Source organism: Coturnix japonica, chromosome 1 (genome assembly GCF_054131305.1).
Source record: "Coturnix japonica strain WE chromosome 1, WE-NBRP24, whole genome shotgun sequence".
Lineage (NCBI taxonomy): Eukaryota > Metazoa > Chordata > Aves > Galliformes > Phasianidae > Coturnix > Coturnix japonica.
This window is the reverse complement of record NC_140663.1, coordinates 70968500-70993635: the sequence shown is the minus strand read 5'-3', so window position 1 is coordinate 70993635 and position 25136 is coordinate 70968500. Positions and strand designations below refer to the sequence as shown.

The following is a 25136-nucleotide window of genomic DNA, read 5'->3' as shown; positions in this document are numbered from 1 at the left end:
GGGAGGCCCTTCCGCTCACGTAAGTCGGCCTTGGTGGGGAGGGAGATGAGGTGGGAGGAGAGGGAACTCCTGGGGAGGACACAGGGGAGGTGCCTTAACCATTCCGGCACGGTTACCCGAAAGAGCGGTGCCGGTTCTCCTGTTGGAGCCGACGGAGGGTACGTACCGGCACTGAGCGGCTCTCCCTCGGGCAGTTTGCATTTCTATTTGAAAGAAGTAACTGATTGTTTTGTGTGTGTGTGCGCGTGACAAAAAGAGGTTATTATTCCCTTCCTAACTGTTCACAACAACTGTCTTCTGATACAGAAGGAGTTTACGCAGCGTCAGTAGTTTTCTTGCAGTTCGTTTCCCATTCCTAGTAATCTCCAGTTCTGTGGATTTGGGGGAGAAACTATAAAAGGTTTAGGGCTGGTTTGGCCCAGATCTGTGACTAAAGGGATGGAGGGACCCACCGACCAGTTTTCCAGGAGAGGGGGAAGGGGGTAAAGGGAAAGGGTAGGGAGATGGACCTAAAACAAAACAGCAGCAACGAGCTAAGGGTGAAAAACAATTCACTAAATATGAGAGTGGAATATGAGATAATATAATACAATATAATTGGAACTGAAGCTAATAAATCAAATTAAATGAGAGAGTGCCCAAAATTGAAGGTCTTACTCTAATGCAGGAGGTGAGATGGCTTGGGAGCACACACTGAGAAGTAAAAGAAAGGGAGCATCTTGTGACTTGCGTGAGGTTTTATCTTTCCCTCTAAATGGAAATTGGAAACACAATAGTGATAATCTTCTGGGATTTGTAGTTCTTCTCTTCTGAGAACCAGGTACCTGGAAATATCGATGCTGCATAGAACTGGAGCATGAACTTTTTAACTCCCCGTGCGCTACATGATGTTATGATGTGGAACGCCGAAAACAAAAATCATAAAGCCCTGACAGAAACATACCTTTGTGAAGAGATCTTTTTAAACAGTTTTTAATAAGAAAACACCATATGTTGAAAAATTACCTGAATAGAAAAAGAAAGAAAGCAGAATTGTCCAAGCAGTCAAGGGAAGTTTGAGAAACTGTCACAATTATGTTTGTATTTCTTCTATGTATGTTAATACTTCTCTGCAAATAAACCAAACTTATGAAAACTAATCCTAAATGCAAGCTTTTCTAGTTCTCCAATTAGCATTTTTTGAACAGGGATGTATTCCTAAACTGTTCAGTACTGCTCAGCAGTGTCCATCATTGTCCCAGCTCTTCGATGTCATCATACCCTGTGTCTTCAAGAGCAGGGGATAAATCTCTCTGAGCTTCAGATGTTCTGTGTCTTGACACATTAGGGCTCCGGTCTGAAAACATGAAGGGAAGAGCACTGAGATAAATGCACATTCAGCACATGTTACATCTGCATGGTTGTGCAGCTGGGCTGTCTCTTGCCTCCTCCAGAAAGACTTGAGAAAAGCTTCTCCTCCTGAATAAACATTTTTAATGACCTCTAATGATAATCATTTATAATGAAAGCAATTATTCAGTGTGCCAAAAGAGCCCAATTCCATGTTTAACCACCTCAAGTTTTTAAAAAGCTTTTTTTTTTTTTTTTCTCTCTTTATCTGCAAATCTCATAGATCTAGCCTTGTCCTTCCCAAGAGAATGCCATAATTTGGATCCTCCCAAGGCTACCACAGGAGAATGATCAACCCATTGTTGGTGTCTGAAATCTTACTAAGAGGATGTAACTCATTTTACTGACTGAGGGTGGTTTTTGCACACCTTTCCACGAATCCTTGTTTCTGTCACATTCTTCTGAGACCCCAATGACTTCTTGCTTATTCTGCCCAGAAAGAGAAGCATCTTCAGGTCCAGGAGCATCTGTTACATCATCATAACCACCGTCCATGTTGTTTTTGGGCAATGGTAAGACTTCTGAAACAGTATAGGTATTAATTGTAACAGGGATACGTCTTCCACCAGAGAGAGCACTAGCTTGTGATCCAAAAATAAGGCCTGCAATAGTGACAGTACTATGATAATGAATGGTAAGAAACTAAGGTTTCTCCAGGGGATTCTGCATCACAGATATAGCTGTGTATCTGTGTATCACAGTGATATAGCTCCAGTAATTGTCATACATTGTTGTAACAAGTAGGAAGCAAAAACCAACACAGAAGATGAACAGGACGAACATCTGGAAGACTGCAGTTAGTGGAAGAATTTTGTCAGAGTAGTGTTCCCCACTTTGTTTCATGATTGCCCAATAAGAAATGGCTCTGTTTCTATCTCAGTGAAGCACCTATTTCCTTGTGTTTTCATTACTTTAAACACTCTCTGTTAAACTTCAGTGATATAGTCTAGCTAAGAAGCTGCCATGTGCTGTTGCCTCTGGATGTTTGGATACAAACTTGGGCCAAACCTCTGAAGAAAACTATTTGCAGTTCTTTTTCCCCATCTCTCATTTTCCACTGCATTTAGAGAGGGGAATCACTGAAACCAATCACAGATGCTAATGAGGGAAAGCTGCCTTAAAACAGAGTCCTGATCTAAGAGCTTTCCACAGCAAGTTTGAGTGTGCAAAGACCAAAAAGTGCTGAATAAAGCCAGCTACACGTTTACTTTGGAGCTCAGTGATCTGTACTTATCTGGAAGTCAACCCCCAGTGAACCTTAGTTTCCAGTGTTTTATATTTTATACATGCACACACAATACATATATAATCAATACACGAAATTAAAACTTAATCAAAGTGCTCCTATTTCATTTTTTCACCCACCAATTCAATTGGAAATTAGAAGTCTCTTTCATTGTAGGATCCCTATCTTGCATTACCTTGAGTTGCTCCGGGACCATTTCCTTCATCATTGTCTCCACCATAGAACTGTTCATTTGTGGAAGCCTCTGAATAAGAAAGTAGGCAAATGAGAAAATGTGATATCAGAGCAAACTCTCCTAAGCTGCTGAACTGCATAATGTGAAAAACAGGGTGCAGGTCCGCAAAGCTATATATCTAAGTCAAGTAGTATGGGGTTGAGTATGACTGATAGTGTGCATTATGTATATTCTGTTTATTGCTCTCTAATATAGCTGTTTATCAAGGCAGCTATAGTGATGTAACAGGGAACATATCTAAATATGGTTCTGAAGGACCTTTGATGTAAAGTAACAAATTATATTGCTACTGATTGGTGGCTAAGTTAATACAGATATAAGGTATAAGCAACGACAAAACAAAACCCATGCTAGTTCATAGAACATAAAGATCAACCAGAAAAAAAAAGTGCATGGTATAATATATAGGAAAGTGACTTTAATCATTTGAGTGACTTCACTTATAAAAGGACTGGCTGTAAACACTGGAATAGGCTCCCCAGGGAGGTGGTTGAGTCACTGTCCCTGGATGTGTTTAAGAGCTGTTTGGATGTGGTGCTCAGAGATATGATTTAGCAGAGGGTTGTTAGAGTTAGGGTACTATGGTTAGGCTGCGGTTGGACTTGATGATCTTTGAGGTCTTTTCCAACCTGAGTAATTCTATAATTCTATGACTGGTAGGCTAAGTAAATGAGTTAAGGAAGCCAGTCAACTGTTTATTTTCTTGATAAATGTGTGAGCTGCACAGTTTCAGACTGGGGCCACCAGAAGAAATCAGCTTCAGTTTGTTTCTCTTGATGAGAACAAAACACACATACCTGAGAGGCCGGACATCCCTTGCTGTTCCTTCATCACTTTATAATCAATTTCCTCATAGACAGCCTCATTGAAGGAGTCATAGGATAGCCTGGAGCCTGAAGGTAAAATGCATGATCATTCACAGTCTCTGTCCATACTCAGGCCATGGTCATGAAAAGGGGAGATCTAACAGGGTCTACACGATCTGGTCACTACCCAGAAAGTCACTAAGAGGTGCTGGCTAAGAATAAGCATGGAGAAAAAGTTTATTTTGACAAAGACACCTTAGATATTGGGTGAGGAAGCAAGTGGGTTTACAAATCCATTCAATTTATTCTATTTCTGTGCAGATCTAAGTTTCTTTGTGTTTTGCTTTATCTTCTAATATCTTCTAATAACTCCTTCAAGAGACTGAAAGTTTTCCAGATGTTTATGGCACTTCAGGGAAAGATCTCATGCAGATCCACAGTCTGAACTGGAGATATTACTACTTATTTGTCTGAGATCTAATGTGCTACTAGCTGTGAGATTTCCAGTTGCTGTACTGATTTGATACCCTGTCCTTACCTGCATTTCTGCTGTTTCTCACTGCAAAACTGTTTCTCCAGATTGACCTCACTTTCCACTCTTAAGCCAGTTCCCCTGTCTCCTTGTCTCTGTTTCTCTCCACATAGGCAGCTCACTTCAAGTCCCCTACAGAGGAAGACCAGACCCAAGGCTCCCAGTGGTTGTCCTGACTGCTGTCAGTTTCCAGTTGTACTAGCTGACAGGGAATGAGTGAAAATCTCAGTGCAGCAGCAGGTGTCATTTACCTCAGCCAACCATCTCCCCTGCTACCCTAGGCAGCTAAAATCTTGCCAGCCATTTCAAGGAAGCATTTTATACCAACAAACCTCTCTGCTGTGCCCTGGCTCTTTGGATCTGTCCAGCGAAAATAGCAAGGATCAGGCAGAGAAGGGCTCCCAGGATAATGCAGAGGATGATAGGCGCTGAAACTCTCGTGTTGTTTGCCTCCGGGCGGCGGGGTGAAGCTAAATGAAAGTGAAGAGGAAACACACAGAGAAGAACCCAGTAGCCCAAAGGCTGCTCCTCTGAAGCCTCCTTGTGTGTTCACAGTAGCAGAGTGAGGTCATCTGCTGAATAATTTCTGCTCAAGGAGAAAGAATTCAGCAGCTAGAAATAGCACCATTCAGCTCTCCTTTACAAGAGGCTGTGGGAGCTGGAATATCACAGAATCACAGAATTGCAGGGGTTGGAAGGGACCTCAAGAGATCATTGAGTCCAACCCCCCTGCCAAAGCAGGTTGATATACTTCTGACTTACTTGTTATGCGGTATCAATGGCAATAAAAATTCCTAATTTGATGGGATGAAAAAAAAAGAAGGAATGTTTTACCTGCTCTACTGGGAGATGCTGTTGTTTCTGTCACACCTACAAAAGGAATATGAGTCCAGATTAAGGAAGAGGTAACTGATTAGGAAGAATATATTCATGTAATTTGTGAGGTTCCTTCGGTCAGAATTATAAGGATGCTAATCACCGGGATGGACAGATGGCTGGTAGGATAATATTCCTATATCCATCTCCCTCCTCAGTTTATGTGATGAACCAAAGGACCATTTTACTAACCTGAGCAAACCACAGCAGCATCCTCCTTGTGATCACAGTTTTTGCCAAGCAAAGGCTTGGAAGGACAGTCCCAAAGTGACAGTTCTGTTCCTTTACAGTGGACCTTCTCCAGCCAGATGGGACCTGTCCCCTTCCCAAAGGCAGCTTCACTTAGAGCAGACACAGCAGAACCACAGCCCAGCTGCCTGCATACAACATTAGCATCAGCCACATCCCAGGAATCATCACAGACTGTTCCCCAGGAACCCTGATTCCAAATCTCCACTCTTCCTGAGCACTCATCCTCTCCTCCTACAACACGTAACTTCTCCCTGTCTTCAGAATAAAAGAAAGATCTGCATTGCCTGAAGAGCAGTAAGGTCCATAGAGACTAATAAGGAAAAACAAAAGGGTAGAAGTACCTGAGCAGCTTGTAGAGTTTGGACACTCAGTAAATGTGGCTGGAGTCACTGTTTTTTTTCTTCCTGCAGAAATTAAACACTCTGATGACTTTGCTTTCTTTTCTCTCAAAGTGCCTTTCAAGAGATCTGAATGTTATCTAAAAATTGTTTTATTTCAGTGGGAACCCACAGATATGAAATACTGTCCTAAAAGCAGGCACCAGAAACGATAATTTAGAACTGAACTAACATACACTTGCACGTGGTTATGTGCATGCATATGTATTTATATGTATATAAGCCATGCTTTGCCTCCATACATACAGAAATACATACATGTCCCTACTCTTCTTGAATAGTCTCATTTTAACTGAAATCTCACAGACTAATTGGATTTCACAGATCTTTAATGTACAGATAAGCAGTGGCAGCATCCTGTCAGGGGTTTCCCTTGGATTTTAACACCGATATCATTTTAATTTACTCATTGTCAGCGGAGATGTAGACAAAGTGTTTGTGCCAATTTCATGAAACTGAATAATATAAACTGGAAACAAATAAACATGAGGAAAGCATCACATTTTCCATGTATGCAAGTGTGGATGTATGTATGTTTGGGAGGTACCTCATGGGTGCATTTGTATTTACCAGCGCAAGAAATATGGGTCTCTTCTGCTCGGGTACCACATGACTGAGGATTCCAGGGGTCTGACTGACATTGCCAGAGAGAGCTGTGTTGCTCAGTGCACTCAATGTGATCCAGCCACGTGGGCCCAGAACCTCTGCCGTATTTGAAATCTCTTTCAATTTCCCCACCATCTCCACAGTCCAAATGTTTGCATACAGTTATTGCAGTGAGTTGAGACATACGGTTGGAGCAAATGCTACCCCATGTCCCATTGTAGAAAACTTCTAACCGTCCAGCACAGTCACTGCCATTCATCAGCCTCAGAGCCAGGAACTCTGAAAGTAAGGATATAAAAATGAAATCAGAGGGCAAGACTCAACGCACATTTCATTGTCCTGTTTCCAAAGACCAACAGTTCAGTAAGCATTACTATTCAAACAATAGAAGCCACTTCCTTATTGATTTTGTCTGTTGTCCCAGTCCAAGAATCCACAGGACTGGCTGGTACTTTATCATTCAACTGATCTCTACTTTATATTACTTATTGCCAGTTAACAGAATTTTAACAGTTGTTTTAGGTAATAATAATAAAAAAACCCAGAAAACATTAACAATTAAACAAATACATAGAGAAACACCTTAGATCCCCTTCCCCAGTCCTGACTAATTGTCATTTAACCACATCCTCCTTCATCCACCTTCTTCTATTGTCTCCACCCAAAACAGCTCAGAAAAGTGAGGAATGGGTGCTGCAGTGAGTCCATAACAGGCTGATGTTGATACTTTTCCATTCTTCTTCTCTTTCCCTTCTTCAGCATGGAGTCCCTCCCCTGTAGAATGCCATCCTTCGTGAATGGATTCAGTTGAGGTGTCCCACAGGCTGCAGTATTGCTTCAATATAGCTTCTTACCACAAAATGGAGTCCTTCTGGAATGGAGTGCTCCAGCATGTGTTCCTTGAGCTGCAGCTCCTCCCAGACCACCCGCTCCCACATGGAGCTCATCTCTATGAGCTGCAGCTCCAGCCCAGGTCGTACTCCTGCAGGGGTTCTCCATGAGCTGTGACTACCACATCCACTGCTGCACCCTGAGCTCCTCCACAGGCTGCGGGATGCCCACATAACATCAGTTCACGAAGGATGGCAATCAATTAAATTAATCTTTCTTAAATTGAGTGTATTTTCCCACTATGGTAATTGGTGAACAATCTCTCTGTATTTTTTCTCAACCCATGAGCTTTCTTTTTATCTTATTTTCTCCCTCTGTTCTGATGACCTGGGGGAGTAATAGAGTGGCTGTGTGGTACTTCGCTACCTACTGTTAACAACCACATCCCTGCCATCCCTACAAATCTCTTTGCTGAGGGGAATGGCAATGCAGAAAGTTGGCACTGCACTTACTCATTTTTCTCTGCTCCAGTATGACTCCTTCACAAGCTGCAGTCCCTTCAGAGGTTGTACCTGGTCCAATGTCTGCCCTCCACAGGTTTCAACCCTTTCAAAAGTTTATCTGTTCCAGGCCACATCCCCCTCTAGAAGCATATCCCCTCCAGCAAGGACTGTCACCTTCTAAGTCATGTCTTCAACAATGTCCCTCAGATGTCTGTGAAGTACTAAGGCCTGAACAGTAGGCTTTGAACCAAAGTTGACCTCTAGATGAATCTCACAACTGAGAGTTATGTATCATCAGTATCCAATCATTAGCAAAATATACAATCAGCAAAAAGTATAATCATTGGCAAAATATGCATCTTGGGCTAAACATCTCATTATCAATAGATGTAGCCTAGACAAAGCAGTACAAGAGTGTATTAGCCTCTCCTTTTTTAGAAGCATAGTGTCAAAGCCTACTAGTACACAAACTTCCTTGGTTCCTCCTAGACTCCTTTCCAGGCTTGCGGTGGAATCCAAAGGGAGAATGAATTCAGATATTTCCACATAGTTCTCATGTAAGTGTGTTTATTCAACAATATAAAAGCTGGACCCTCTTGTAGTGAACTTGGAGACCTCGCTTACAAGTGGATGCACTGTGTAGGATCTCCCAGTTGCTGGGAAGGCTCTCCAAATCCTCACTGCAACTGGGGCTCCCTAGCAACTGTGGATCTGGATGATGGTGAAATATTAGGGCAATTGGTGATGTATCTTTCTTAATCACTATTGTTATTACTCATGCAGTAATAGTTCTGCACACTGCATTCATTGTACTTATGATCTCATTGCTTTAAACTTAAGTAAAGATTAACGCACTTCTTTAACTTGGTGTCTGTGACCTTTGTACTGCCCCTATCTACTACTAAACAATCTGGCACTTGACAGTTGATGACCTCCTTCCACACAACATGCAACCAGAGCCTCTTGGTATAGTAACAGTCCAATTCATCTCCCAGATCCCTCAGCATACACTTTTGCATGTACATGTGTGAATGCAAAATAAGGACTTCAGTACACCCCTTTGTGTTGATGGGCCATGACTGCAGACAGGATAGAATAACAAGCTGTCCAAGCAAGACTCCACCAATTCTCAGCTTCCCCATTCATGTTCTCTTTCAACACACAGGCTATGAAATGTATTCTTTGAACATACCTGAGCATAGGACTCCAGCATCCTCTTTGTGTTGGCAATTGTGAAGACCCCATGCCCCAGAGGGACACGCCCAGAGATTGGATTCAGACCCAGTGCAGTTCACATCATCCAGCCAGATTTGCCCTGAGCCTTCTCCATAATGAGCAGAGTCTAATGCCTTGATGGCATATCCACATCCCAGCTGTCTGCAAACAACATTTGCATCTGATAGATCCCAGTTATCATCACAGATAGTGCCCCAGATGCCATCATGATAAAGCTCCACTCTCCCAGCACAGCGTTTTGTTCCATTCACCAGCCTGATCTGCCGGCTCTCTGCAGGAAGAAAATGCAACGGACAATACTGAGTATATTGATAATGCTCTTGTCAATTTAAAGCACATTTGAGGCATCATGTTCTTGTTAGATTACAGTTCATTTATTATGACTTCTTAGGCAGCATTCCTGTGATGCTAAAACAACACCAGGGCAAAGGACTACTCCTGCAATAGGTAAATGTTTAAGGAATTCCTGTTGGTAATCACCAATGTAGTAGTCGAGTCGTGGTAAGTATATTCAGACATCACCTTAAATTAGAAAGTCTGAGAAGCTGTTTTCTAATTAAACACATTTAAATCAAAAACAGGTTCTGCAACAGATGTGTTACAAAATAAGAGATATGTAGCAATAGTTCTTGTTTATGTGCATATTTAGAAAGGCTGCTTGTGCCTATACATATATAGAAGACTCACAAAACCAAACCTGTTCAGGTCTTTAATGTCAGTTAAAATGTGTGATAGTCACTGACAAATTAGTGCTTTTATGACTTCTGTATCCTGTTATTTCTTTATGATTCTGTGAGCTAAATTCTTTAAGAATTTCAGATGAAGAAAGCAATGTGTGAATTACACTTTCTTCTCTGTCTATCATTTATCTCTTAGCATATACAAGTAGGTGACTATCACAAACTCTGATCCATGCCTCTTTAAGATCTGGTGAGACCAGAGCTCAAAGTTGGCTAGAGACAACCACAGAAAGCATTCTGTTCTTTTCACACAGTAACTCACCAGAGCAAATCACACCAACATCTTCAGCAACTCCTGCTGACAGCACCTGAGAATGGGAGGTCTTGCAGAGCATTAGCTGAGTCTCATTTCCATCACACTGGACACTTCTTAAGCCCACAGGACCGATGCCTCGTTCAGATCTTGGAAGGTAATAGGCTCTCTTGGCTATTCCACACTGAAGCTGTCTGCATACCACATGAGCATCATTCATGTTCCAGTCGTCATCTAGGACTCTGCCCCACATGTCACCGAGGGAGATTTCAACACGCCCATCACAGCGGCTCTGACCATCTGAGAGTTTGAGTGATTCAGCAAGACCTGGGCTCAAAAGGTTTGGAAAATGCATTGAATAGAATCTACTGCTGTTATCACAGTAGAAATAACATGCAGGAGAGAGAAGGAAGTCAGATTTATAGGATGGTAAAGAGTATTTCACATCAATGATTAAGGAGACAGCCTGTAGTAAGGCTTTGCTTGCTTCTATGAACAAAAGATTTTGCAGTAGGAAGAAAGAAAGATGTACCCAGCTAAAAGGCAAGATCCTGTGAGGGAGGAATCAGGCATATTTAGATAATGTGAATTCCTCTAGAGTGAAATCCTACTAAATGAAGTTTTTAAGCTGAAACTGGGGACAGAAGGGTAATGGGTGCGTAGTGAAGGAAGGACATTAAATATAAGCTGACACACATGACTTGGTAAAGTGAGATCACCAAGAATGCTTTGGTCTGAAGTTTCAAAACTCATAAAAACCCATTCCTGACTTACCTGAGCAAACAACAGTGGCTACTTCTTTGGCTGAACAGGTTGGATTGCCCAAAGTCACTTGATCACAATCCCACAGGCAGGACTCTGTCCCGTTACAGTGAAAAGCATCTCTCCATACAGGCCCATTCCCATCCACAAAACTGTCTCCTGTCTGGATTGACTTTGCATAGCCACAGTTCAGCTGATAGCAGAGAACGTTGGCAGCCTGCAAATTCCAGTGGGAGCGACAGAGTCTTCCCCATGTATCTCCATGGCGGATTTCCACTCTGCCAGAGCATGTGGTGCCATTCACTAATCTGTACCCTGGGCACCCTGAATGCAAGAGAAAATGAATACCAAGATGTCACACTGGTAACTGCTCATGAGCATGAAAAAAAATGTGGCTTGGAAATGGAAATGAATTTTCCTAAGCAATGAGAAGGTGCAAAAATGCCTCCACTGGCCACAAGAATTTACATACATGTAACTAGATTTCAGCCCCTCTGATTTACTAAGAAGAATGATTAGAAATCAGAAGCTGGTCTGCAATTTTTAATCTTGAGGCACTGGATTTCAAGGCTCTGAGTGAACCTTAACTACTCTGACCAGATTTATTTGGGTCTCTCATCTCAGACCATTGGTCCAAGGCCTCAATTAAGCCTGAACCTGGCCTTCAGTTCTTGCCTTAACTATGTAGTTGGTGTAACTATCCTGTCTTCTGCTGTTCCTGACTGTTCTCTCCAGTTCAGCCCTCTGTGTTCAGATGCTTTGGACTATACTGTGGTTGATGCACTCATTTCCTATCTTAGCCCTTTCTATTGCTCACCTGAGCACACCACACGAGCAACATTTCCAGCAGGGCATTTGTTCTGGTCTAGTACACTCACAGAACAGTCTCTGGAGTACGAGCCATTCTTCTTACAGCTGAAAGTACCGTTCCAGAAAGACCCATTTCCTTTTCCAAAAGATTTTCCATCTGGTACTGATAGTGCAACTCCACAGTCCAGATGCTGGCAGAGATCATTGGCAGCTGGAAAATTCCACAGGTAGTCACAGAGTGTTCCCCATGAGCCTCCATGAAGAAGCTCAACTCTCCCTGAACATGCGGTACTGCCATTTGCCAACCTGTATCCACCATAGCCTGTAGGAATAATAAAGAACTTAAGTATTTGTATTGTTATTCAGTGCTATTGCAGTGAAAATTGTAAGAGAGATCTAGTTTACTAACACTAATATAGCATCTCTGCCTCGTTTTTAGTTTTAAGCTGAGAAAACAGTTTTCTATGTCCAATCAGCATAATTTATTATTATTTTTTTTTAGTAGGTGTAATGTTAGCTGTATTTAAAGCCCAAACTGTATGAAATTCTTTAATAATGATACCTCATAGTTACAGCCATATTCACCCAGGCCTCCAATAACTTTTATTTCTTTATAAATAAATGTTTGTAACTTACATCTCCTATGATTTTTCAGAGGTATGTAGTTGTCCCTCTCCCAGTTTTATAATTAACTGAAGTACCAAAGTTTAACATACACAATAACAGCAGAAAATGCATTTTGCCATGTTCCTGATTATCTGCTCTGGTCATCTCCCCTTTTATGCATATGAGAAAGACAAGGAAAGAATTCCCAACACTACAGAGCTCATGCCTCTAATATCATAAGAGGAAATTAAAGATCTTTTGAGGTCTCCATCCCTGGTGACACAGTGAAGTTGTCAAAAAGGATGTGTTAAATGCAGACCCTCAGTAGAATGTAAGAGACTGTGCAAGAGGCCTAGAACCCCAAGGACCATAGAAATATGCAGAAGCTCAGAGCAGTGGGCTGCCAAGAAGAAAACTTGGGATACATGTAAACTACATCTATCAGTCCAAAGTCTCACCTGAACATAGAACATAAGCATCATGAGAGCATGCCTTACTACGATGTAACATCCTGGGACAGTGTGCAAGGTGAGTCTCATTCCCCACACAGTGGAACTCTTCTTGCCAAAGCAATTCACGTCTGTCTCTAAAGTGAACTCCTCTCGAGACATCCACAGCCTGGCCACACCTTAGCTCACTGCATATAACAGAGGCAGCATTGAAATTAATGTATGAGTAACAGACTGTAGTCCAAGTTTCTTCTCGCTTTATTTTCAGGTGTCCTGAGCAAGCAGTGCCTCCTCCAGACAGACGCAGACCTGAGAAACCTGGGTGGAAGGAAAGAGGGGAGCATAAAACAACAAAATCGTTATTGAGTGTTGATTACACTGGTCTAATTTAATTTCTCTCATGCATTCACAGACAAGACACATGGCATGCACATCTCTGAGGACCAGTGACTTTTAAATAGTTGTTGTGGCAATATTTGTATGCTGCTGGCAAGATTAAAATGAGAGAAAATAACAGTTTGTGGGAATGTTTGTGTTTTTAGTACGTGAAAATACCAGATCTTGAACAAGTGCTTGGGAAGCCCTAGAATAAGGGGAATTTTGAACATCCACAATGTTTGAACAATAGTAATTCACAAATAAATAAATCAATACATAAGTATTTACAAGCATATGTCTCCAACTCTTCACTATTCAAAGGAATAGGATACTGAAATGCCTCAAAAAGAAGAAAAAACTGCTTTTATATGCTTTTCTTCTCAGCAGACATTATTTGGAAATAGTAATGGATTTATTTTTGTGCAGCACAGACAATCATTACAATGAATTTATAGCTGAGCAGGAGCATGGAAAATGTTATTCAGATGAGTACTGATGGTAATGGCAAGGGAAATCTTGAGTTTATCAATAGTGACTCCACAAAGCCTGGGAGAGTTTGTGGCCTTGAATCAATGGAGAGGCTAGTAGGGCTGATCTCGTGGTGGGAGTTTGTTACAAACCACCCATTAAAGCAAGGAATTGGATGAAATCTTCTATAAACAAAAGAAGAAAGTCTCCAGGTCACACATCTTCATGCTGTCATCGGCAAAGCTGCACTTCACATACTGTTTTAGTTTTCAATCCATCACTTCAAGGATATTGGTTTGCACAAGCACGTGCAAAGAAGAGAAATGAAGCTCACTGAAGGGAATGGAAGATTTATGAGGAGTAACTAAGGGAACTAGGATTGTTTAGTCAGGAGAAAAAGAGGCTGAGGGGAGACCTCGTTGCTCTCTACAACTAAAAGAAGTCTCTTATCATATGACTAGTGATATGACACAAAGGAATCAGCTCCAGTTGCACCAGCGAATGTTTAGGCTGAAGATTAGGAAGAATTTCTTCACAGATAGTGTGGAAAAGCATTGGAATGGGCTGCCGAGGGAAACGATGGACTCCTCATCCTTGCATTTATTTAAGAAACGTGGACATGATGTCTATTCAGGAGCAAAGAAGAACTGGTTGGAGTTATGGAAATCTTTGGTAGCCTTTAGAATCAGAATCACAGAATCACCAAGGTTAGAAAAGACCTAAAAGATCATCCAGTCCAACCATTCACCTATTACCAATAGCTCCCACTATAGCATGTCCCTCAACACAACATCCAGTCTTTCCTTGAACACCCTCAGGGTTGGTGACTCCACCACCTCCCTGGGCAGTCCATTCCAGTGCCTGACCACCCTTAGTCACCCTGAAATAGTGAATTTCCAGATATTAAATGGAGCAGGAAAGAAGAAAAAGTGCAAACAGTTCAGGAGAGAGAATCTGACTTAAATAAATCCATGGGCTGCAATGTGCTATATCTAAACTGGCCAAAGTTCTTTCAAGTCTGCTCTCTCTAAAATGAGTCCATTTTCAAAAGGTTGTAGATATTATGCCCCTAACAACAGGAAAAAGGCAAATGCTGCACTCATCTTCAGAAAAGAATAAAAAGACTTCATGGGGTGAATTTTCCAGGACCATATTTCTAAGCAAGTGAAGATGAAGGTGAACAAGTAGAGTGAGCATGGATTTTCCAAGAGTAAACCATGCCTTTGTGACCTGATTGCTTTCTTTGTCTATTTCTGTCCTGTATCACTGATGCGCAAAGGCAAAGCAGACATACACAAGTGGTAAGCAGCAGTCTCATTGGTGGTGTGACTTGTTTGGGTTCAGAGGCCATGGAGAAAGCATTACCTCTGTGCTGACCATATTACTAGGCTTTATCCATCTAGGACAAAGGTTGATCTCAGCTCCTTTGGACTGTGGGATTTCTTTATTATTAAAGGTTATATAACTTCTTACCTGAGCAGATGACTCCAACATCAAAATAATGAGGGCAGGTAAAGCCACCCCAGCCTGTATGTGGGCAGTTCCAGAGAGCAGATTCATTACCACGGCACTCTACTCGATACAACCACGTAGGTCCAGATCCTTCTCCAAAAGGAGCTCTGTTAAGGGCCTGAACAGCAGATCCACATCCTACTTGCTTGCAAACAACCTCAGCATCTTCTCTATTCCAGTCACCATCACACACAGTTCCCCACTGATCCTCATGTTTTACTTCCACTCTCCCAGAGCATGGGCCAGTTCCATTTACCAGCTTCAATTCATCATCCCCTTCACAGACAGAGATAGAACAATGTTATGAAGAATGACAGTCTTATCATTACTATCTTTTGCAGATGATTAAAGAGACTGTTATTACTCTTAAATCTTATTAAGAGTCATATTTCTAAATAGTCCCACATAAAGTTCTCATTTGTTTGTTTTGTTTCCAGGATGTTATGTCGGTATTTACAAGTTTGAGATAACAAAACTGATAAAACAAGTTTTTTCTAATGATGTGCAAGCTGTCTCTTCTCCTGACCTATCAGAGATGGGGAATGCCAAGTAATGTCCCTGGCCTATATCTCGAAAGGGCTACAATGGAAGCTTCTCCTTTCTTTTTATTGTTCTTCCTCGATTTATACCTCTCAGACAAACTACAGATAAGAACTTTGACCCCAAACTGGAACTGTTTCATAACCTACCTTACAATGGAAAACTAAATCCAGTGTTTATAAGTAAGATTTCATCTGATTGTCAGTACCCTTAGTTCACTAATAAAACTTATTGGCCTTGACTTGCCCCAGCTGGGATCTCCATCCATGTACCCTGCCCATATCCTCAGGACTCCATTTAAGAGTGTCTACAACTTTGGTCGCTGCCTGAGATGCACTGTAGGTGTGCTTGCATCCAACTTATACACAGCTGGCTTGGCCACAGGCTCTACAATATGCATACTGACCCACAGACTGCTACCATCACTGGACATTACCCTGATTTGTATAGTGACTTCCCAGCTTGTCATTGAATGTACCCCTTCACCATGAACGCGCCTGATGCTCTTGGTTGAAGCTTACTACTGCCTTGCTTGCCTCTCTTGGGTACTGTGAGCCTGGGCCCTTGCTGGTGAGTCCTACGTTCTGCTGGCCATATTATCATGGGAGAAGATGGCCCTTGCTATACCCCTTAAGGATGCTTGTAGGAGTTCTCAAAAAGTGGCAGTTGCAAGTAGTCTAGTAGGACACCTCTTAGAGTTAATCAATTGTTTTATCAGATTTGCAACAAAAAACAAATAAATTGTAATAAGAGCCTCAGGTTTTGCTGAAAGAGTTCTCAAAACAGTATGGATTGGAAAGCATCACATTCTCTGTCTTCTTCAAAGCAGAGAATCACACTTGCTGTCATTTGACACTGTGAAGCAGAAATCAATCATTTTGCTTTTTATTTTAAAACAAATCTAATTCCTCTCAATTCCCCATGTCAGTGCTATTGCAGAAATTGATAAAGCTACTTCCAGCAGCAACTAATCATAATCTCTTTCCAAAGAAAAATGCTTGCAGTAGTTGACTAAAATGCAATTCTGCCTCCATCTGCATATAGTCTGATTGTCTCCTGGTTCAGGGGCAGACAATATGGCAGCGATACAGAATCGTTCTTGTACACAGGCAATGGTTTTACTTCTTTGCTAATACTGCTGTGCTTCCCACAATTTCCTGTCTGTCATTTAATTTCGGAAACATGAAGAGTTTAAGGGAGGTTATTCAAGTGGATGACAAGTAGCAACATCTAAAAATATTTTTGTGTGAACTCTTTCCTCAAATTTCCTGGGGAAAATTCACTCCAGTATGTAGCACAAAGAACTACAGAAAGCTTTCGTACTTGAGAGATATTTTAAAACATACATTTAATAAAGAAAGCATTTTTAAGTTAAAATTATAATTCATTAATAAAGGAACCACATAACATATTTCCATTAGTCACATTCAGGACTAAAACAAACAGATCCTCAATTGATTAATCTGTTCTTCTGCACCTGAAGACTAGGGCTCTGCTACATTAAAGAAAGCATCAACCATAAAGTCTAACTTTCATCACACAGGGATGCAACCCTCAGGCACAATGCCATATTACCAGCTCTGTGTGTATAAAGACAAAAACATGGACTCCAAAAGCTGGTTTTTATTGTTAGTTTCAAATATATGTGCATAGCCCTACAACAGCATGGAGGTAAGTAGTGTCAAAATTCAAACAGCCAGGAACAATTGAGTGGAAGACACTACCCAGTCAAACACCACTGCACACAGCAGCATTCAGACTGGGTTTGATTAAAAACCTAGAGTTATTCACTCCACCTACACAAAGCTCAACAAGGGAGGCAAGGCTGTAGTAAAACGTACCCAGTAGGCTTCCATTACAGTTCAGTTTTCACTGAACTTGGACTAACTAATACCTCATCAAAATGTAGAACGCTTACAAATGCTTACTCTTCTTTCAATATCCTTGGTGATCCTGGCAGAATTAAAGCCAAATGTATTTAAACACCTTCTCAACATTTTGTCTTACAGACTAAAGAAAAAAAAACTAGTTCATACTGAATTTACATTCTCTTCCTAGCTGAGTACCTTACGCAAATTAATGTACTTACCTTGGGAAACCTGAATGGTGAGGAGAAGGATCCACAACACTAAAGCTGAAAGACATTCTTTCATTGCCATCCTTACTGTGGACAGATGAAAATTCTGTTAGGCACTATATAGACCAAACTCTCTGCACGCATTGCTCTCCACCTCACAAATAACTACAAAGGAGGAAATATATAGGTTCACCTCCTAGCATGAGCTATATGAAGGAACCAATAGAAATACTGTTCACCTTTTTAGACATTATCAACAGATAATCTGAAAGAACCAAAGCCTCCAATAACATTTGAAAGTTGTGCCTGTGACCATATATGCGGAACGTCTGCATTCCGAACATCACCATCGAAATCATCATTTCACTATTGGCATTAACATGAGATACAAGCGGAGCAATACGTAAAATGGTTATTTCTCAACTGATAAAGTAATAGGAAGTGCAGAACTTTGGTCTCACTTTGGAATGAAAAAGTGAAAGAGAATTCCTATATTTGTAATTTAATCAATCTCCTTGGGAGCAACTGTACTCTCATTATAAAATCCAAACAAAAGGGGCTAATTGCAGTTGGTAATGTTGTGAATAATAAATGACACTGTCTTCATGGTGAGGATTGTCCAGGCTTTCCTTATTCGGTTAAAACCTGAGAACAGTATGGGTAGAAGCTTTTGAAAGACTGTCTTCCTTAGGACACAAGTTACAGAAATTCCTGTCTTTTCTGCATGAGGGCATGTCGCAGATGTCTGTACCATATCCTTTGACTCTATATCTGAGCCTGCATACCTATATTGGGTACCAAAGCAGGGAGGAGGGGTGAGTTCCTGATTTCCCATAGGGACATGATTGAGGTCCCCTTAGCAGTCAATACAGGAGTCTTGACTGTGATAGCTGAAGACCATGTATCTATTACCAGGGGGACCACTTATCTCCCAACCTCCAATAATCTCCCCCAAGGTGCAAGTAGACCACATCACTTTAGTCCTACTTGCATCTTCCAAGGCTATTCTACTTTATGGGTTCCTGGTTCTAAGTTCACAGGGGCAGGGAGCAGAAGTTTATTTTCGTTGCCAGTTTGGGGGGTCTTACCCATTTGTCAGTGCCCCTAATTGGGATCCTAAGTGGAGAGGCCCATATCATCTGTAGCATCTTCAGGGCACCAAGTCTGCCATCTCTAGGTTTTTCATTCAAGTCCCAGAGGGATTCATAGGGTCTCTTCATCCACCCTTGTAGGGACTGAGAGTTTGCCTTCAGGGCAGTCTTAAGACCACCGTTAAAACATTCAATAAGGCCTGCCCCAGTTGGATTATATGGCAGGTGGAATCATCACTCACTGCTGTTGTTTTCTTCCGCAATGTTGTACCAATGCACCAGTGAAATGAGTACCTTGATCACCCTCAATGACTGGAGGTGTCCCATAGGTGGCCATCAACTTGGAGAGTGCCTTGATGGTATATTCCTGGTTTGCTCTTGGCCCTGGATAGTCCTACTATCCATTGTTCAGCATGCCTCAGCTTCTGATATAACCAATGGTTGATGTTCCTTGATGGCAAATCCTCAATCCATCAAACTTGAGATTCCTGATTACCTAGAAACATCGTATACACTTATAATCCTGTGTTGAACCACATTCCATATGTCTAACCACATCTCTCTACTTCAAATTGGCTGGGCACGAATATTTCGTACCTGGGTGTCCCACTGTGATGTCCAAAGAATGAACCTGGTCCATAGCCCAGCTATCTGTGCAGATACTCAGGATGCCATCACCAGGTTTCTTGGTTATAACCATCCACATAGCTAGCAGTTCTGCCCATTGAGTACTCTGACCATCCCCTTCTTCAAACTAAATAGTTTCAGTAGAGGGATGGTATGCTACTGCTTTCTACTTGCTTGGGTTACGCATGCTGGATCCATCCATATTCCAGGCATCTTTGGGAATGGGGATATTTCTCTTCCTGAAAGGGACTCTTCTCTAGTGGAGAAACCATTGTCTTTTCTGGCACGTCAATTAGTCTACTGACTTTTCTAATGCCTCCATTGAGTCAGACATCAACACGAGATCATCAGTATAGTGGTACAGTTTAATGTTATTAGGATTTTTCCACTCCATTAGGTCACGTGCCTCTAAGTTATGACAATAGGTTGGTGAATGTACATATCCTTGCAGCAGGACCTGAATGAGAATACTGAAGAATGCATTTACCAAGTCTATGACACAACAGTAGGTTTCTATTCCCCTACTTAATGCATCCACTGGGGAGGCAATATTGGATACAACTGCATGAAGGGGCAACATGACCTTATTTAATCTTCTGTAATTCACCATAATTCTCCATGTGCTGACTTTTGTTTCTCCTAGATCAGCCACCAACTGAGCAGCTTGTTGAACAACAGCCTCTGAGGCTACCAAAGGGTTTATCATGGACACTAGTGAGCCATACGGGTAAGGAGGCAATTTTTCCAAGATGAGGTTCCTCATCCATGAAGAGAATTTCACCAGGTCTAGACCCTCAGAACTAACATCTTAAATCACCTCCTTCATTCCCAGTTCCCTGATATAACTTTGAAGTTTCTCCATCAAAGCCTATAGAGCAGTATTTATTGGGACGCTGCTTTTATTTGGCCACACAGTCCTACATGCAGCCATTATCTATTAAATTAAATAATTATTTTCATCATTGTGCATTACAGTGACATACTGTCATCGTCTGAGGGCCGGATGTATGGTGTTGGATGCAAGTTTAGAAATCTCTGATCATTAATAACCACACTTTTGGCCTCCAAGTCCCATAATCTCAAGAACCAACCTGGTATGCTCTCAGTTGATTTCTGTTTAAATCACTGTAATACATAAATGAGTTCAGCAGCCATGTTCAGGTGCATGTCACATGTAATGTAGAGGGGAGCCACTCCTGAAGCAGCAATTGGACTGGTCTACCTCAGACTTGTTTTTTGAGTTGTTACTGGTCTTATTTCTAGAGGATATGAGGTTCCTGGATCCTCTGTCTGGACTTCAGTCTTCTTCATTTCCCTTCTATTTTAGATTCAGTTAGGAGCAAAGGATCGTGCTGATTTAAGTCATTTCCCCCTTCTAATGATATAGTTCTTCATTTTAGAGGGGAAACACCACTTGAAGATCATAGAAACATAGAATGGCCTGGGTTGAAAAGGACCATAATGATCATCTAGATTCAACCCCCCTGCTATATACAGGGTCACCAACCACTAGATAAAGCTACCCAGAGCCACATCCAGCTTGGCCTTGAATACCTCCAATGAACCTGTTCACCTGCCTCCTTAGGTAGCCTGTTCCAGTGCCTCAAAGATGAAGCAGCTCACCCCCTCAGTAGTGCAACTTTATTTTCCAGTTGTCTCACGGGGGCTTTTAAAAGTTCATTTTCATTTTTTAGTCCTTCTTCAGAGAAACATTATGCACTAATAGTCAGTAGTGGCTGACATACTATAAAGAACATCACTACAACTCTTTCCTCAGTTCTTAAGAAAATTTGCTCTAATTTATTCCAAAATCCTGCCATCTTGGACAAGGATTTAATAATGACAACATTGTCTCTTATAGGCCCTCACTCTCCAATAATCCGTACAGCACTCAGCCATGGGGAACCCAGGAATTTCAGGGTTTCACCAAGAAGTTCCTCCTTTGGGGTATTACAGGGTCCCAACAACTAGCCAACACACTGTCCTTCTAAGAACATGTCCTGAGTACATACACTGCTGTCATGACTGCCTGATTCACCAAGTGTAACACAAATGAAAACACACCAATGACAGCAGGGTAGCAAGATCCCAAGCTTCTGCAAGTGTGGGTTCCCTCAAAAGCAACAGCCATAGGGGAAAACAAAACAAAAAACAAACTCACCTGTTTAACTTCAGAAAGCCTCATGTAAGCTGAAACCTCCAGCAAAACACCCTTGTCTTCACTGCCAACCCTTAAATTAGGTCTGCAAAGGGGTGGATCCTGTCTCCACTCCTTTCAGTCACTCAGATGCATTGCATCCAATTGACCTCCTCTTTCTTCCTATCAGGTGCTCAATAACTGTTTCAAGCTGTTAAATAGCATTTCCATTACATATACATAGTAATGTTTTATGGAAGACTTTGAGGATATATTCTCACTGGATCTGGCATATTTCTCTCTATATAATACTTTCATATTTCTATATAATTGATCAGAGTTACTACAGGGTTAGCTTGACTATATTGAGAAAATATTGACATAAAATGGCTGCTAAATACTTACCAGGAGAAACTGACTGCCACCCTGGAATCCAGGCATAGGAGCTAGGATTCTGGCCTAGGAGCTTGGCTTGGGCCAATTCTGAATTTATCTGTTCTTGTGGATTCTGAAGACTGCTAGTCTACAGGCCTTATGTACTCTTGGGAGGCTTTTCCATGCTGCCTCTCAGCACCTACCTCACCTTTCTTTGATTTCCTGATTTCTGGCTACTGTTTTTCCCTTTGCACACATAGGCACAGCTTGCAATTTCACATGCAGGGCATTTATGTCAGAAATTAAGTATCTGAGCAGAGCCTTGAGCCAGCACATGTCCCATAAAATGCTCTCCTATCTCAACATTTCTATTTGCAGTGTTAATATATAGCTCCAACACCTCTGAACCCAGTTCTATTTATGAATATTATGCCAGTGTTTTGGTTGCTGCTCCTTAAAATTTAGAATTGAAATATATACTGCTTGCTACAACGTAACAAGGGTGTAAACAGCTCGTCTGATTATTTTTATACCTTCTACCACATGATGACGCAATGTTCTCCTCAAATGGTGGGAGCCAGATCTCTCTAGAACTGTTTTCTACACTTTTGACTCCAGAGGTGCAGAGTTTTCAGACTGAAATTGGGAAAGCATAGCAACTTGTCACTAATTTGCCATTCTCCACCCAGACAATCTTGGCAGTATTTCAGTGACTATCATCCTGGAGCTGCTGATGCTGTACCTTTGATATTCACCTCCATCAGCCTCCTCATCAGGTGAAAGGTAGGTAGATGGAGGGGCTACTGTCCTAATTGTGGCAATTGCTGCTCTGCAGCATTCAGAAAAAGCCATTGTACTCTCTTCGTACCAGACAGGGTTCTCAGTAAGAGCTTCTGGTAAATTTCCAAATAACCAGACTTACAGGTAAAGAACTAACCCACTAGACAAACAAAAAATAACCCAGTTTATATATATGTCCTATTGTGCTATTAAATGGATTGAATTGGAGTACAGATGTTTTTGTTCAGAAGGCTGTACGAAATAATAAAAACCTCCAGGTCTTTAGAAATTTGGCTTCACGCATCTGTGAAATTGGATGAGAAAGATAAACACATATAAACACATATCTTGTGGTTCTCAGTTAACACAGGCTTCTACAAATCTGGATTTTGGGCTCTAACAGTCTGTGTGTCTTTGAGCTGTTGTTATCTTTAAATAAAAGAGAGATGTTTCCTAAGAGAACGGGCTAATATACTCAACACTAAAGTAAAGCTGGAGGCATGTGAAGGAAAATGAGCAGTTAGGAAGGAAACACCCTTCTACCTTACTCAGGTTGTGCTGGAGACATTTTCAGTTTCACAGAAACTAAATGTATCCTGTGGTTAAGTTAAACCTGAGCTTTGGCTTTGAGAAGGGTTAATCTCTGTACCTCAAACTGACAGTGGCAACATCTAAAACGATGTTATCTGGAGTTATTTGCTTTTGTGAATTCTTACTAATGTCTTTTTCAAAAACTTCCTAAAGCAAGTCATAAACTCTGCTGCTCTCTGCTGAACCCAAATTCTTTTTAAGGAATAGCAGTTAGAATTTTTCTAACAAGACCACGTCTCTAAAAGAAGTGACTCAGGGAAAGCACATTTAAAAAAAAAAAATATAGAGAGTTATATATAGAGTATATATGTTTTTATTTGGAAATGCTCAAGTATAAGCTGAAATCTTTTCATATCTCTTATAGCTCTCTCTAGGGTTAGGGGCTAAGATGGTTACTTCCTCTTTTACGTTACCTACCTCTTCCTCTCCTTCTCCCGTTCTTGTCATGTCCTTACTTGCTGTAGTTTTCTGCATCTTCTTCTTCCTCCTTCCCCCTTCCTCTTTTCAGTTGGAGTTTCTTTACTAACTAAGCAAGCTGATTTTCACAGCCATTGTTTTGTCTTGTTTGTAAGAGCAACTGATAACAGCATAAGTTCATTTTCTGGTTCAGCCACAGGGCTTGTTGCAGAAGTTGGAGCAGCCATAGGGCCTGCTGCATTATCATCATATCCAGAGACCTTCTCTTCCCCCTGAGTCTGCTGAATAGTATTGAACAGGGCTTGGAAGGCCTGGGCCAGGCCCCAGCAGCCTGCAGTGATTTGTACCTCTCCAGGACTGCAAAAGTGACAGCATTTTTCTTTCAAATATTTCATTTTTTTATTTTATTTTTTTTTCAGGATTCTGCACTTGTTTAAGAATGCAAGTTCCAAAACACTAGAGGTGTCGACTGTTTTAGGTACCTACTCATTCCATCCCATGCTCCTTGCCTCAGCACAGATACTTGTGGGGACATTCTTAAATAATTGATTAATCTTAAACAAGACCCGGAAGACATTCATAGAAATAGGAACATGCTGGTTTGAACATCACAAGGATGTTCAAAATTCTCAATAACTTGGAAGAGAAGAAGAAAGAGAAAGAGGGGGTGAAGAAGTGTCTTTCCTACCATTGGTTGTCCCCCCCCAAGGAGAAAAGATGGTCCCAAAAATATAGACATAACAGCAATTCCAAGTACATAACACCAGATCAGACTCCTGGCCAGTAATTTCATCATATCATAAGCCAGTGTTACAGAGTACAACAAAGTGATACATTTAACCTAAAACCCAGAGATGATATACAGCACAGTAGAGAGCCTATATGGCAAGGAAGGTGCAACAAAGCACAATTCTGGGAACAAACATAACAACTCTAGGAATAGATATTCAACACTGTGATCAACAACTATTAAAATACTGTGATGTATATAATAACTTTGTTTTAACATGCTCTGATCAGATCTGTTCTTATCTCAACACTTTGGGTCCCAGATTAGGTTAAAAAAATGGAAAGGGTAAAACTCATAAGAGCATACAGAATGAGTGATGCACAATGCAATTGATTATTACCCACTGACTGATGCCCAGCCAGTTTCGAAGCAGAAGGTGCTTCTCTTGGTGCCATATGGTATGGAATATTCCTTGGACCAGTTTGGGTCAGTTGTCTTGGTTTTGTCCCCTCTCATTTTCTTGTGAACTCCAGTGTCTTTGCTAGGAAAGCAGTACAAGATGTCGAAAGTTCTTCACCTAGTGTAAGCACTGCTCAACAAGAACTAAAACCGTGTTACCTACATTCTTCTTATCCTAAACCCAAAACACAGCACCACATCATCTACTATGAAGAAATTTAGCTTTATCTCAGACAAAACCAATACATACTGCTACTTCAGGTAACTATAAGATGTTACAATATACTTGTTTCAGAAAATCAGGAAATTTACATAAAATACGCTCAATCTCTTGAAGGTGCTGTTCAGACAGATGTCTTCCTTAGTGTGAAGAAGGAACGGGAAAGAACATTAACATGACCAACCACCACCACAGATGCCAGCA

At 41.3% G+C, this 25136-nt stretch overlaps 2 protein-coding genes and 1 long non-coding RNA gene across 7 annotated transcripts; 1 reads left to right on the top strand and 2 right to left on the bottom strand.

Moving 5' to 3' along the window:
• Positions 1-27: 27 nt before the first annotated feature.
• Positions 28-8537, top strand: LOC146762519 (uncharacterized). 2 transcript variants are annotated; one of them, XR_014936899.1, is made up of 3 exons: positions 33-158; positions 1613-1901; positions 4322-8537. It is a non-coding gene; the product is annotated as an uncharacterized LOC146762519 (long non-coding RNA). The 2 variants fall into 2 exon arrangements; XR_014936898.1 differs by lacking the exons at positions 1613-1901; positions 4322-8537 and adding an exon at positions 668-1151 and having other exon boundaries at positions 28-158.
• Positions 959-4672, bottom strand: LOC146762520 (uncharacterized). The gene is made up of 5 exons (XM_085523216.1): positions 4541-4672; positions 3668-3763; positions 2811-2879; positions 1758-1910; positions 959-1336 (listed from the first exon to the last, which is right to left on the bottom strand). Exons 2-5 carry the CDS (start codon positions 3699-3701, stop codon positions 1230-1232), a joined length of 363 nt encoding a protein of 120 aa, XP_085379342.1. The 5' UTR covers positions 3702-3763; positions 4541-4672; the 3' UTR covers positions 959-1229.
• LOC107319140 (antigen WC1.1-like) lies at positions 4930-23597 on the bottom strand. 4 transcript variants are annotated; one of them, XM_085523070.1, is made up of 12 exons: positions 18594-23597; positions 17518-17592; positions 14850-15164; positions 12540-12848; positions 11483-11797; positions 10678-10989; positions 9913-10230; positions 8867-9181; positions 6305-6619; positions 5678-5740; positions 5277-5591; positions 4930-5078 (listed from the first exon to the last, which is right to left on the bottom strand). In XM_085523070.1, exons 1-12 carry the CDS (start codon positions 18595-18597, stop codon positions 4984-4986), a joined length of 2751 nt encoding a protein of 916 aa, XP_085379196.1. In that variant the 5' UTR covers positions 18598-23597; the 3' UTR covers positions 4930-4983. The 4 variants fall into 4 exon arrangements, 3 of the variants coding, with proteins under 3 accessions (XP_085379196.1, XP_085379190.1, XP_085379205.1); XM_085523064.1 differs by having other exon boundaries at positions 18891-23597; XM_085523079.1 differs by lacking the exon at positions 4930-5078 and having other exon boundaries at positions 5462-5587; positions 18891-23597.
• Between the last annotated feature and the right edge of the window lie 1539 nt (positions 23598-25136).

Bases quoted from the DNA above. Each gene is read 5' to 3' on its own strand.
- LOC146762520 (XM_085523216.1), bottom strand. From the start codon at position 3,701: ATGAAGGAACAGCAAGGGATGTCCGGCCTCTCAG. The intron at 1,911-2,810 runs GTAATGCAAGAT...ATACTGTTTCAG, and splicing joins TGGTCCCGGAGCAACTCAAG to AAGTCTTACCATTGCCCAAA. The intron at 1,337-1,757 runs GTGTGCAAAAAC...TCATGTTTTCAG, and splicing joins AAACAAGGATTCGTGGAAAG to ACCGGAGCCCTAATGTGTCA.
- LOC107319140 (XM_085523064.1), bottom strand. From the start codon at position 18,933: ATGGCCACCTATGGGACACCTCCAGTCATTGAGGGTGATCAAG. The intron at 15,165-17,517 runs GTAAGTACATTA...CTGTCTGTGAAG, and splicing joins CACCATTCAGGTTTCCCAAG to GGGATGATGAATTGAAGCTG. The intron at 5,592-5,677 runs GTACTTCTACCC...TTTATTCTGAAG, and splicing joins AAACTCTACAAGCTGCTCAG to ACAGGGAGAAGTTACGTGTT.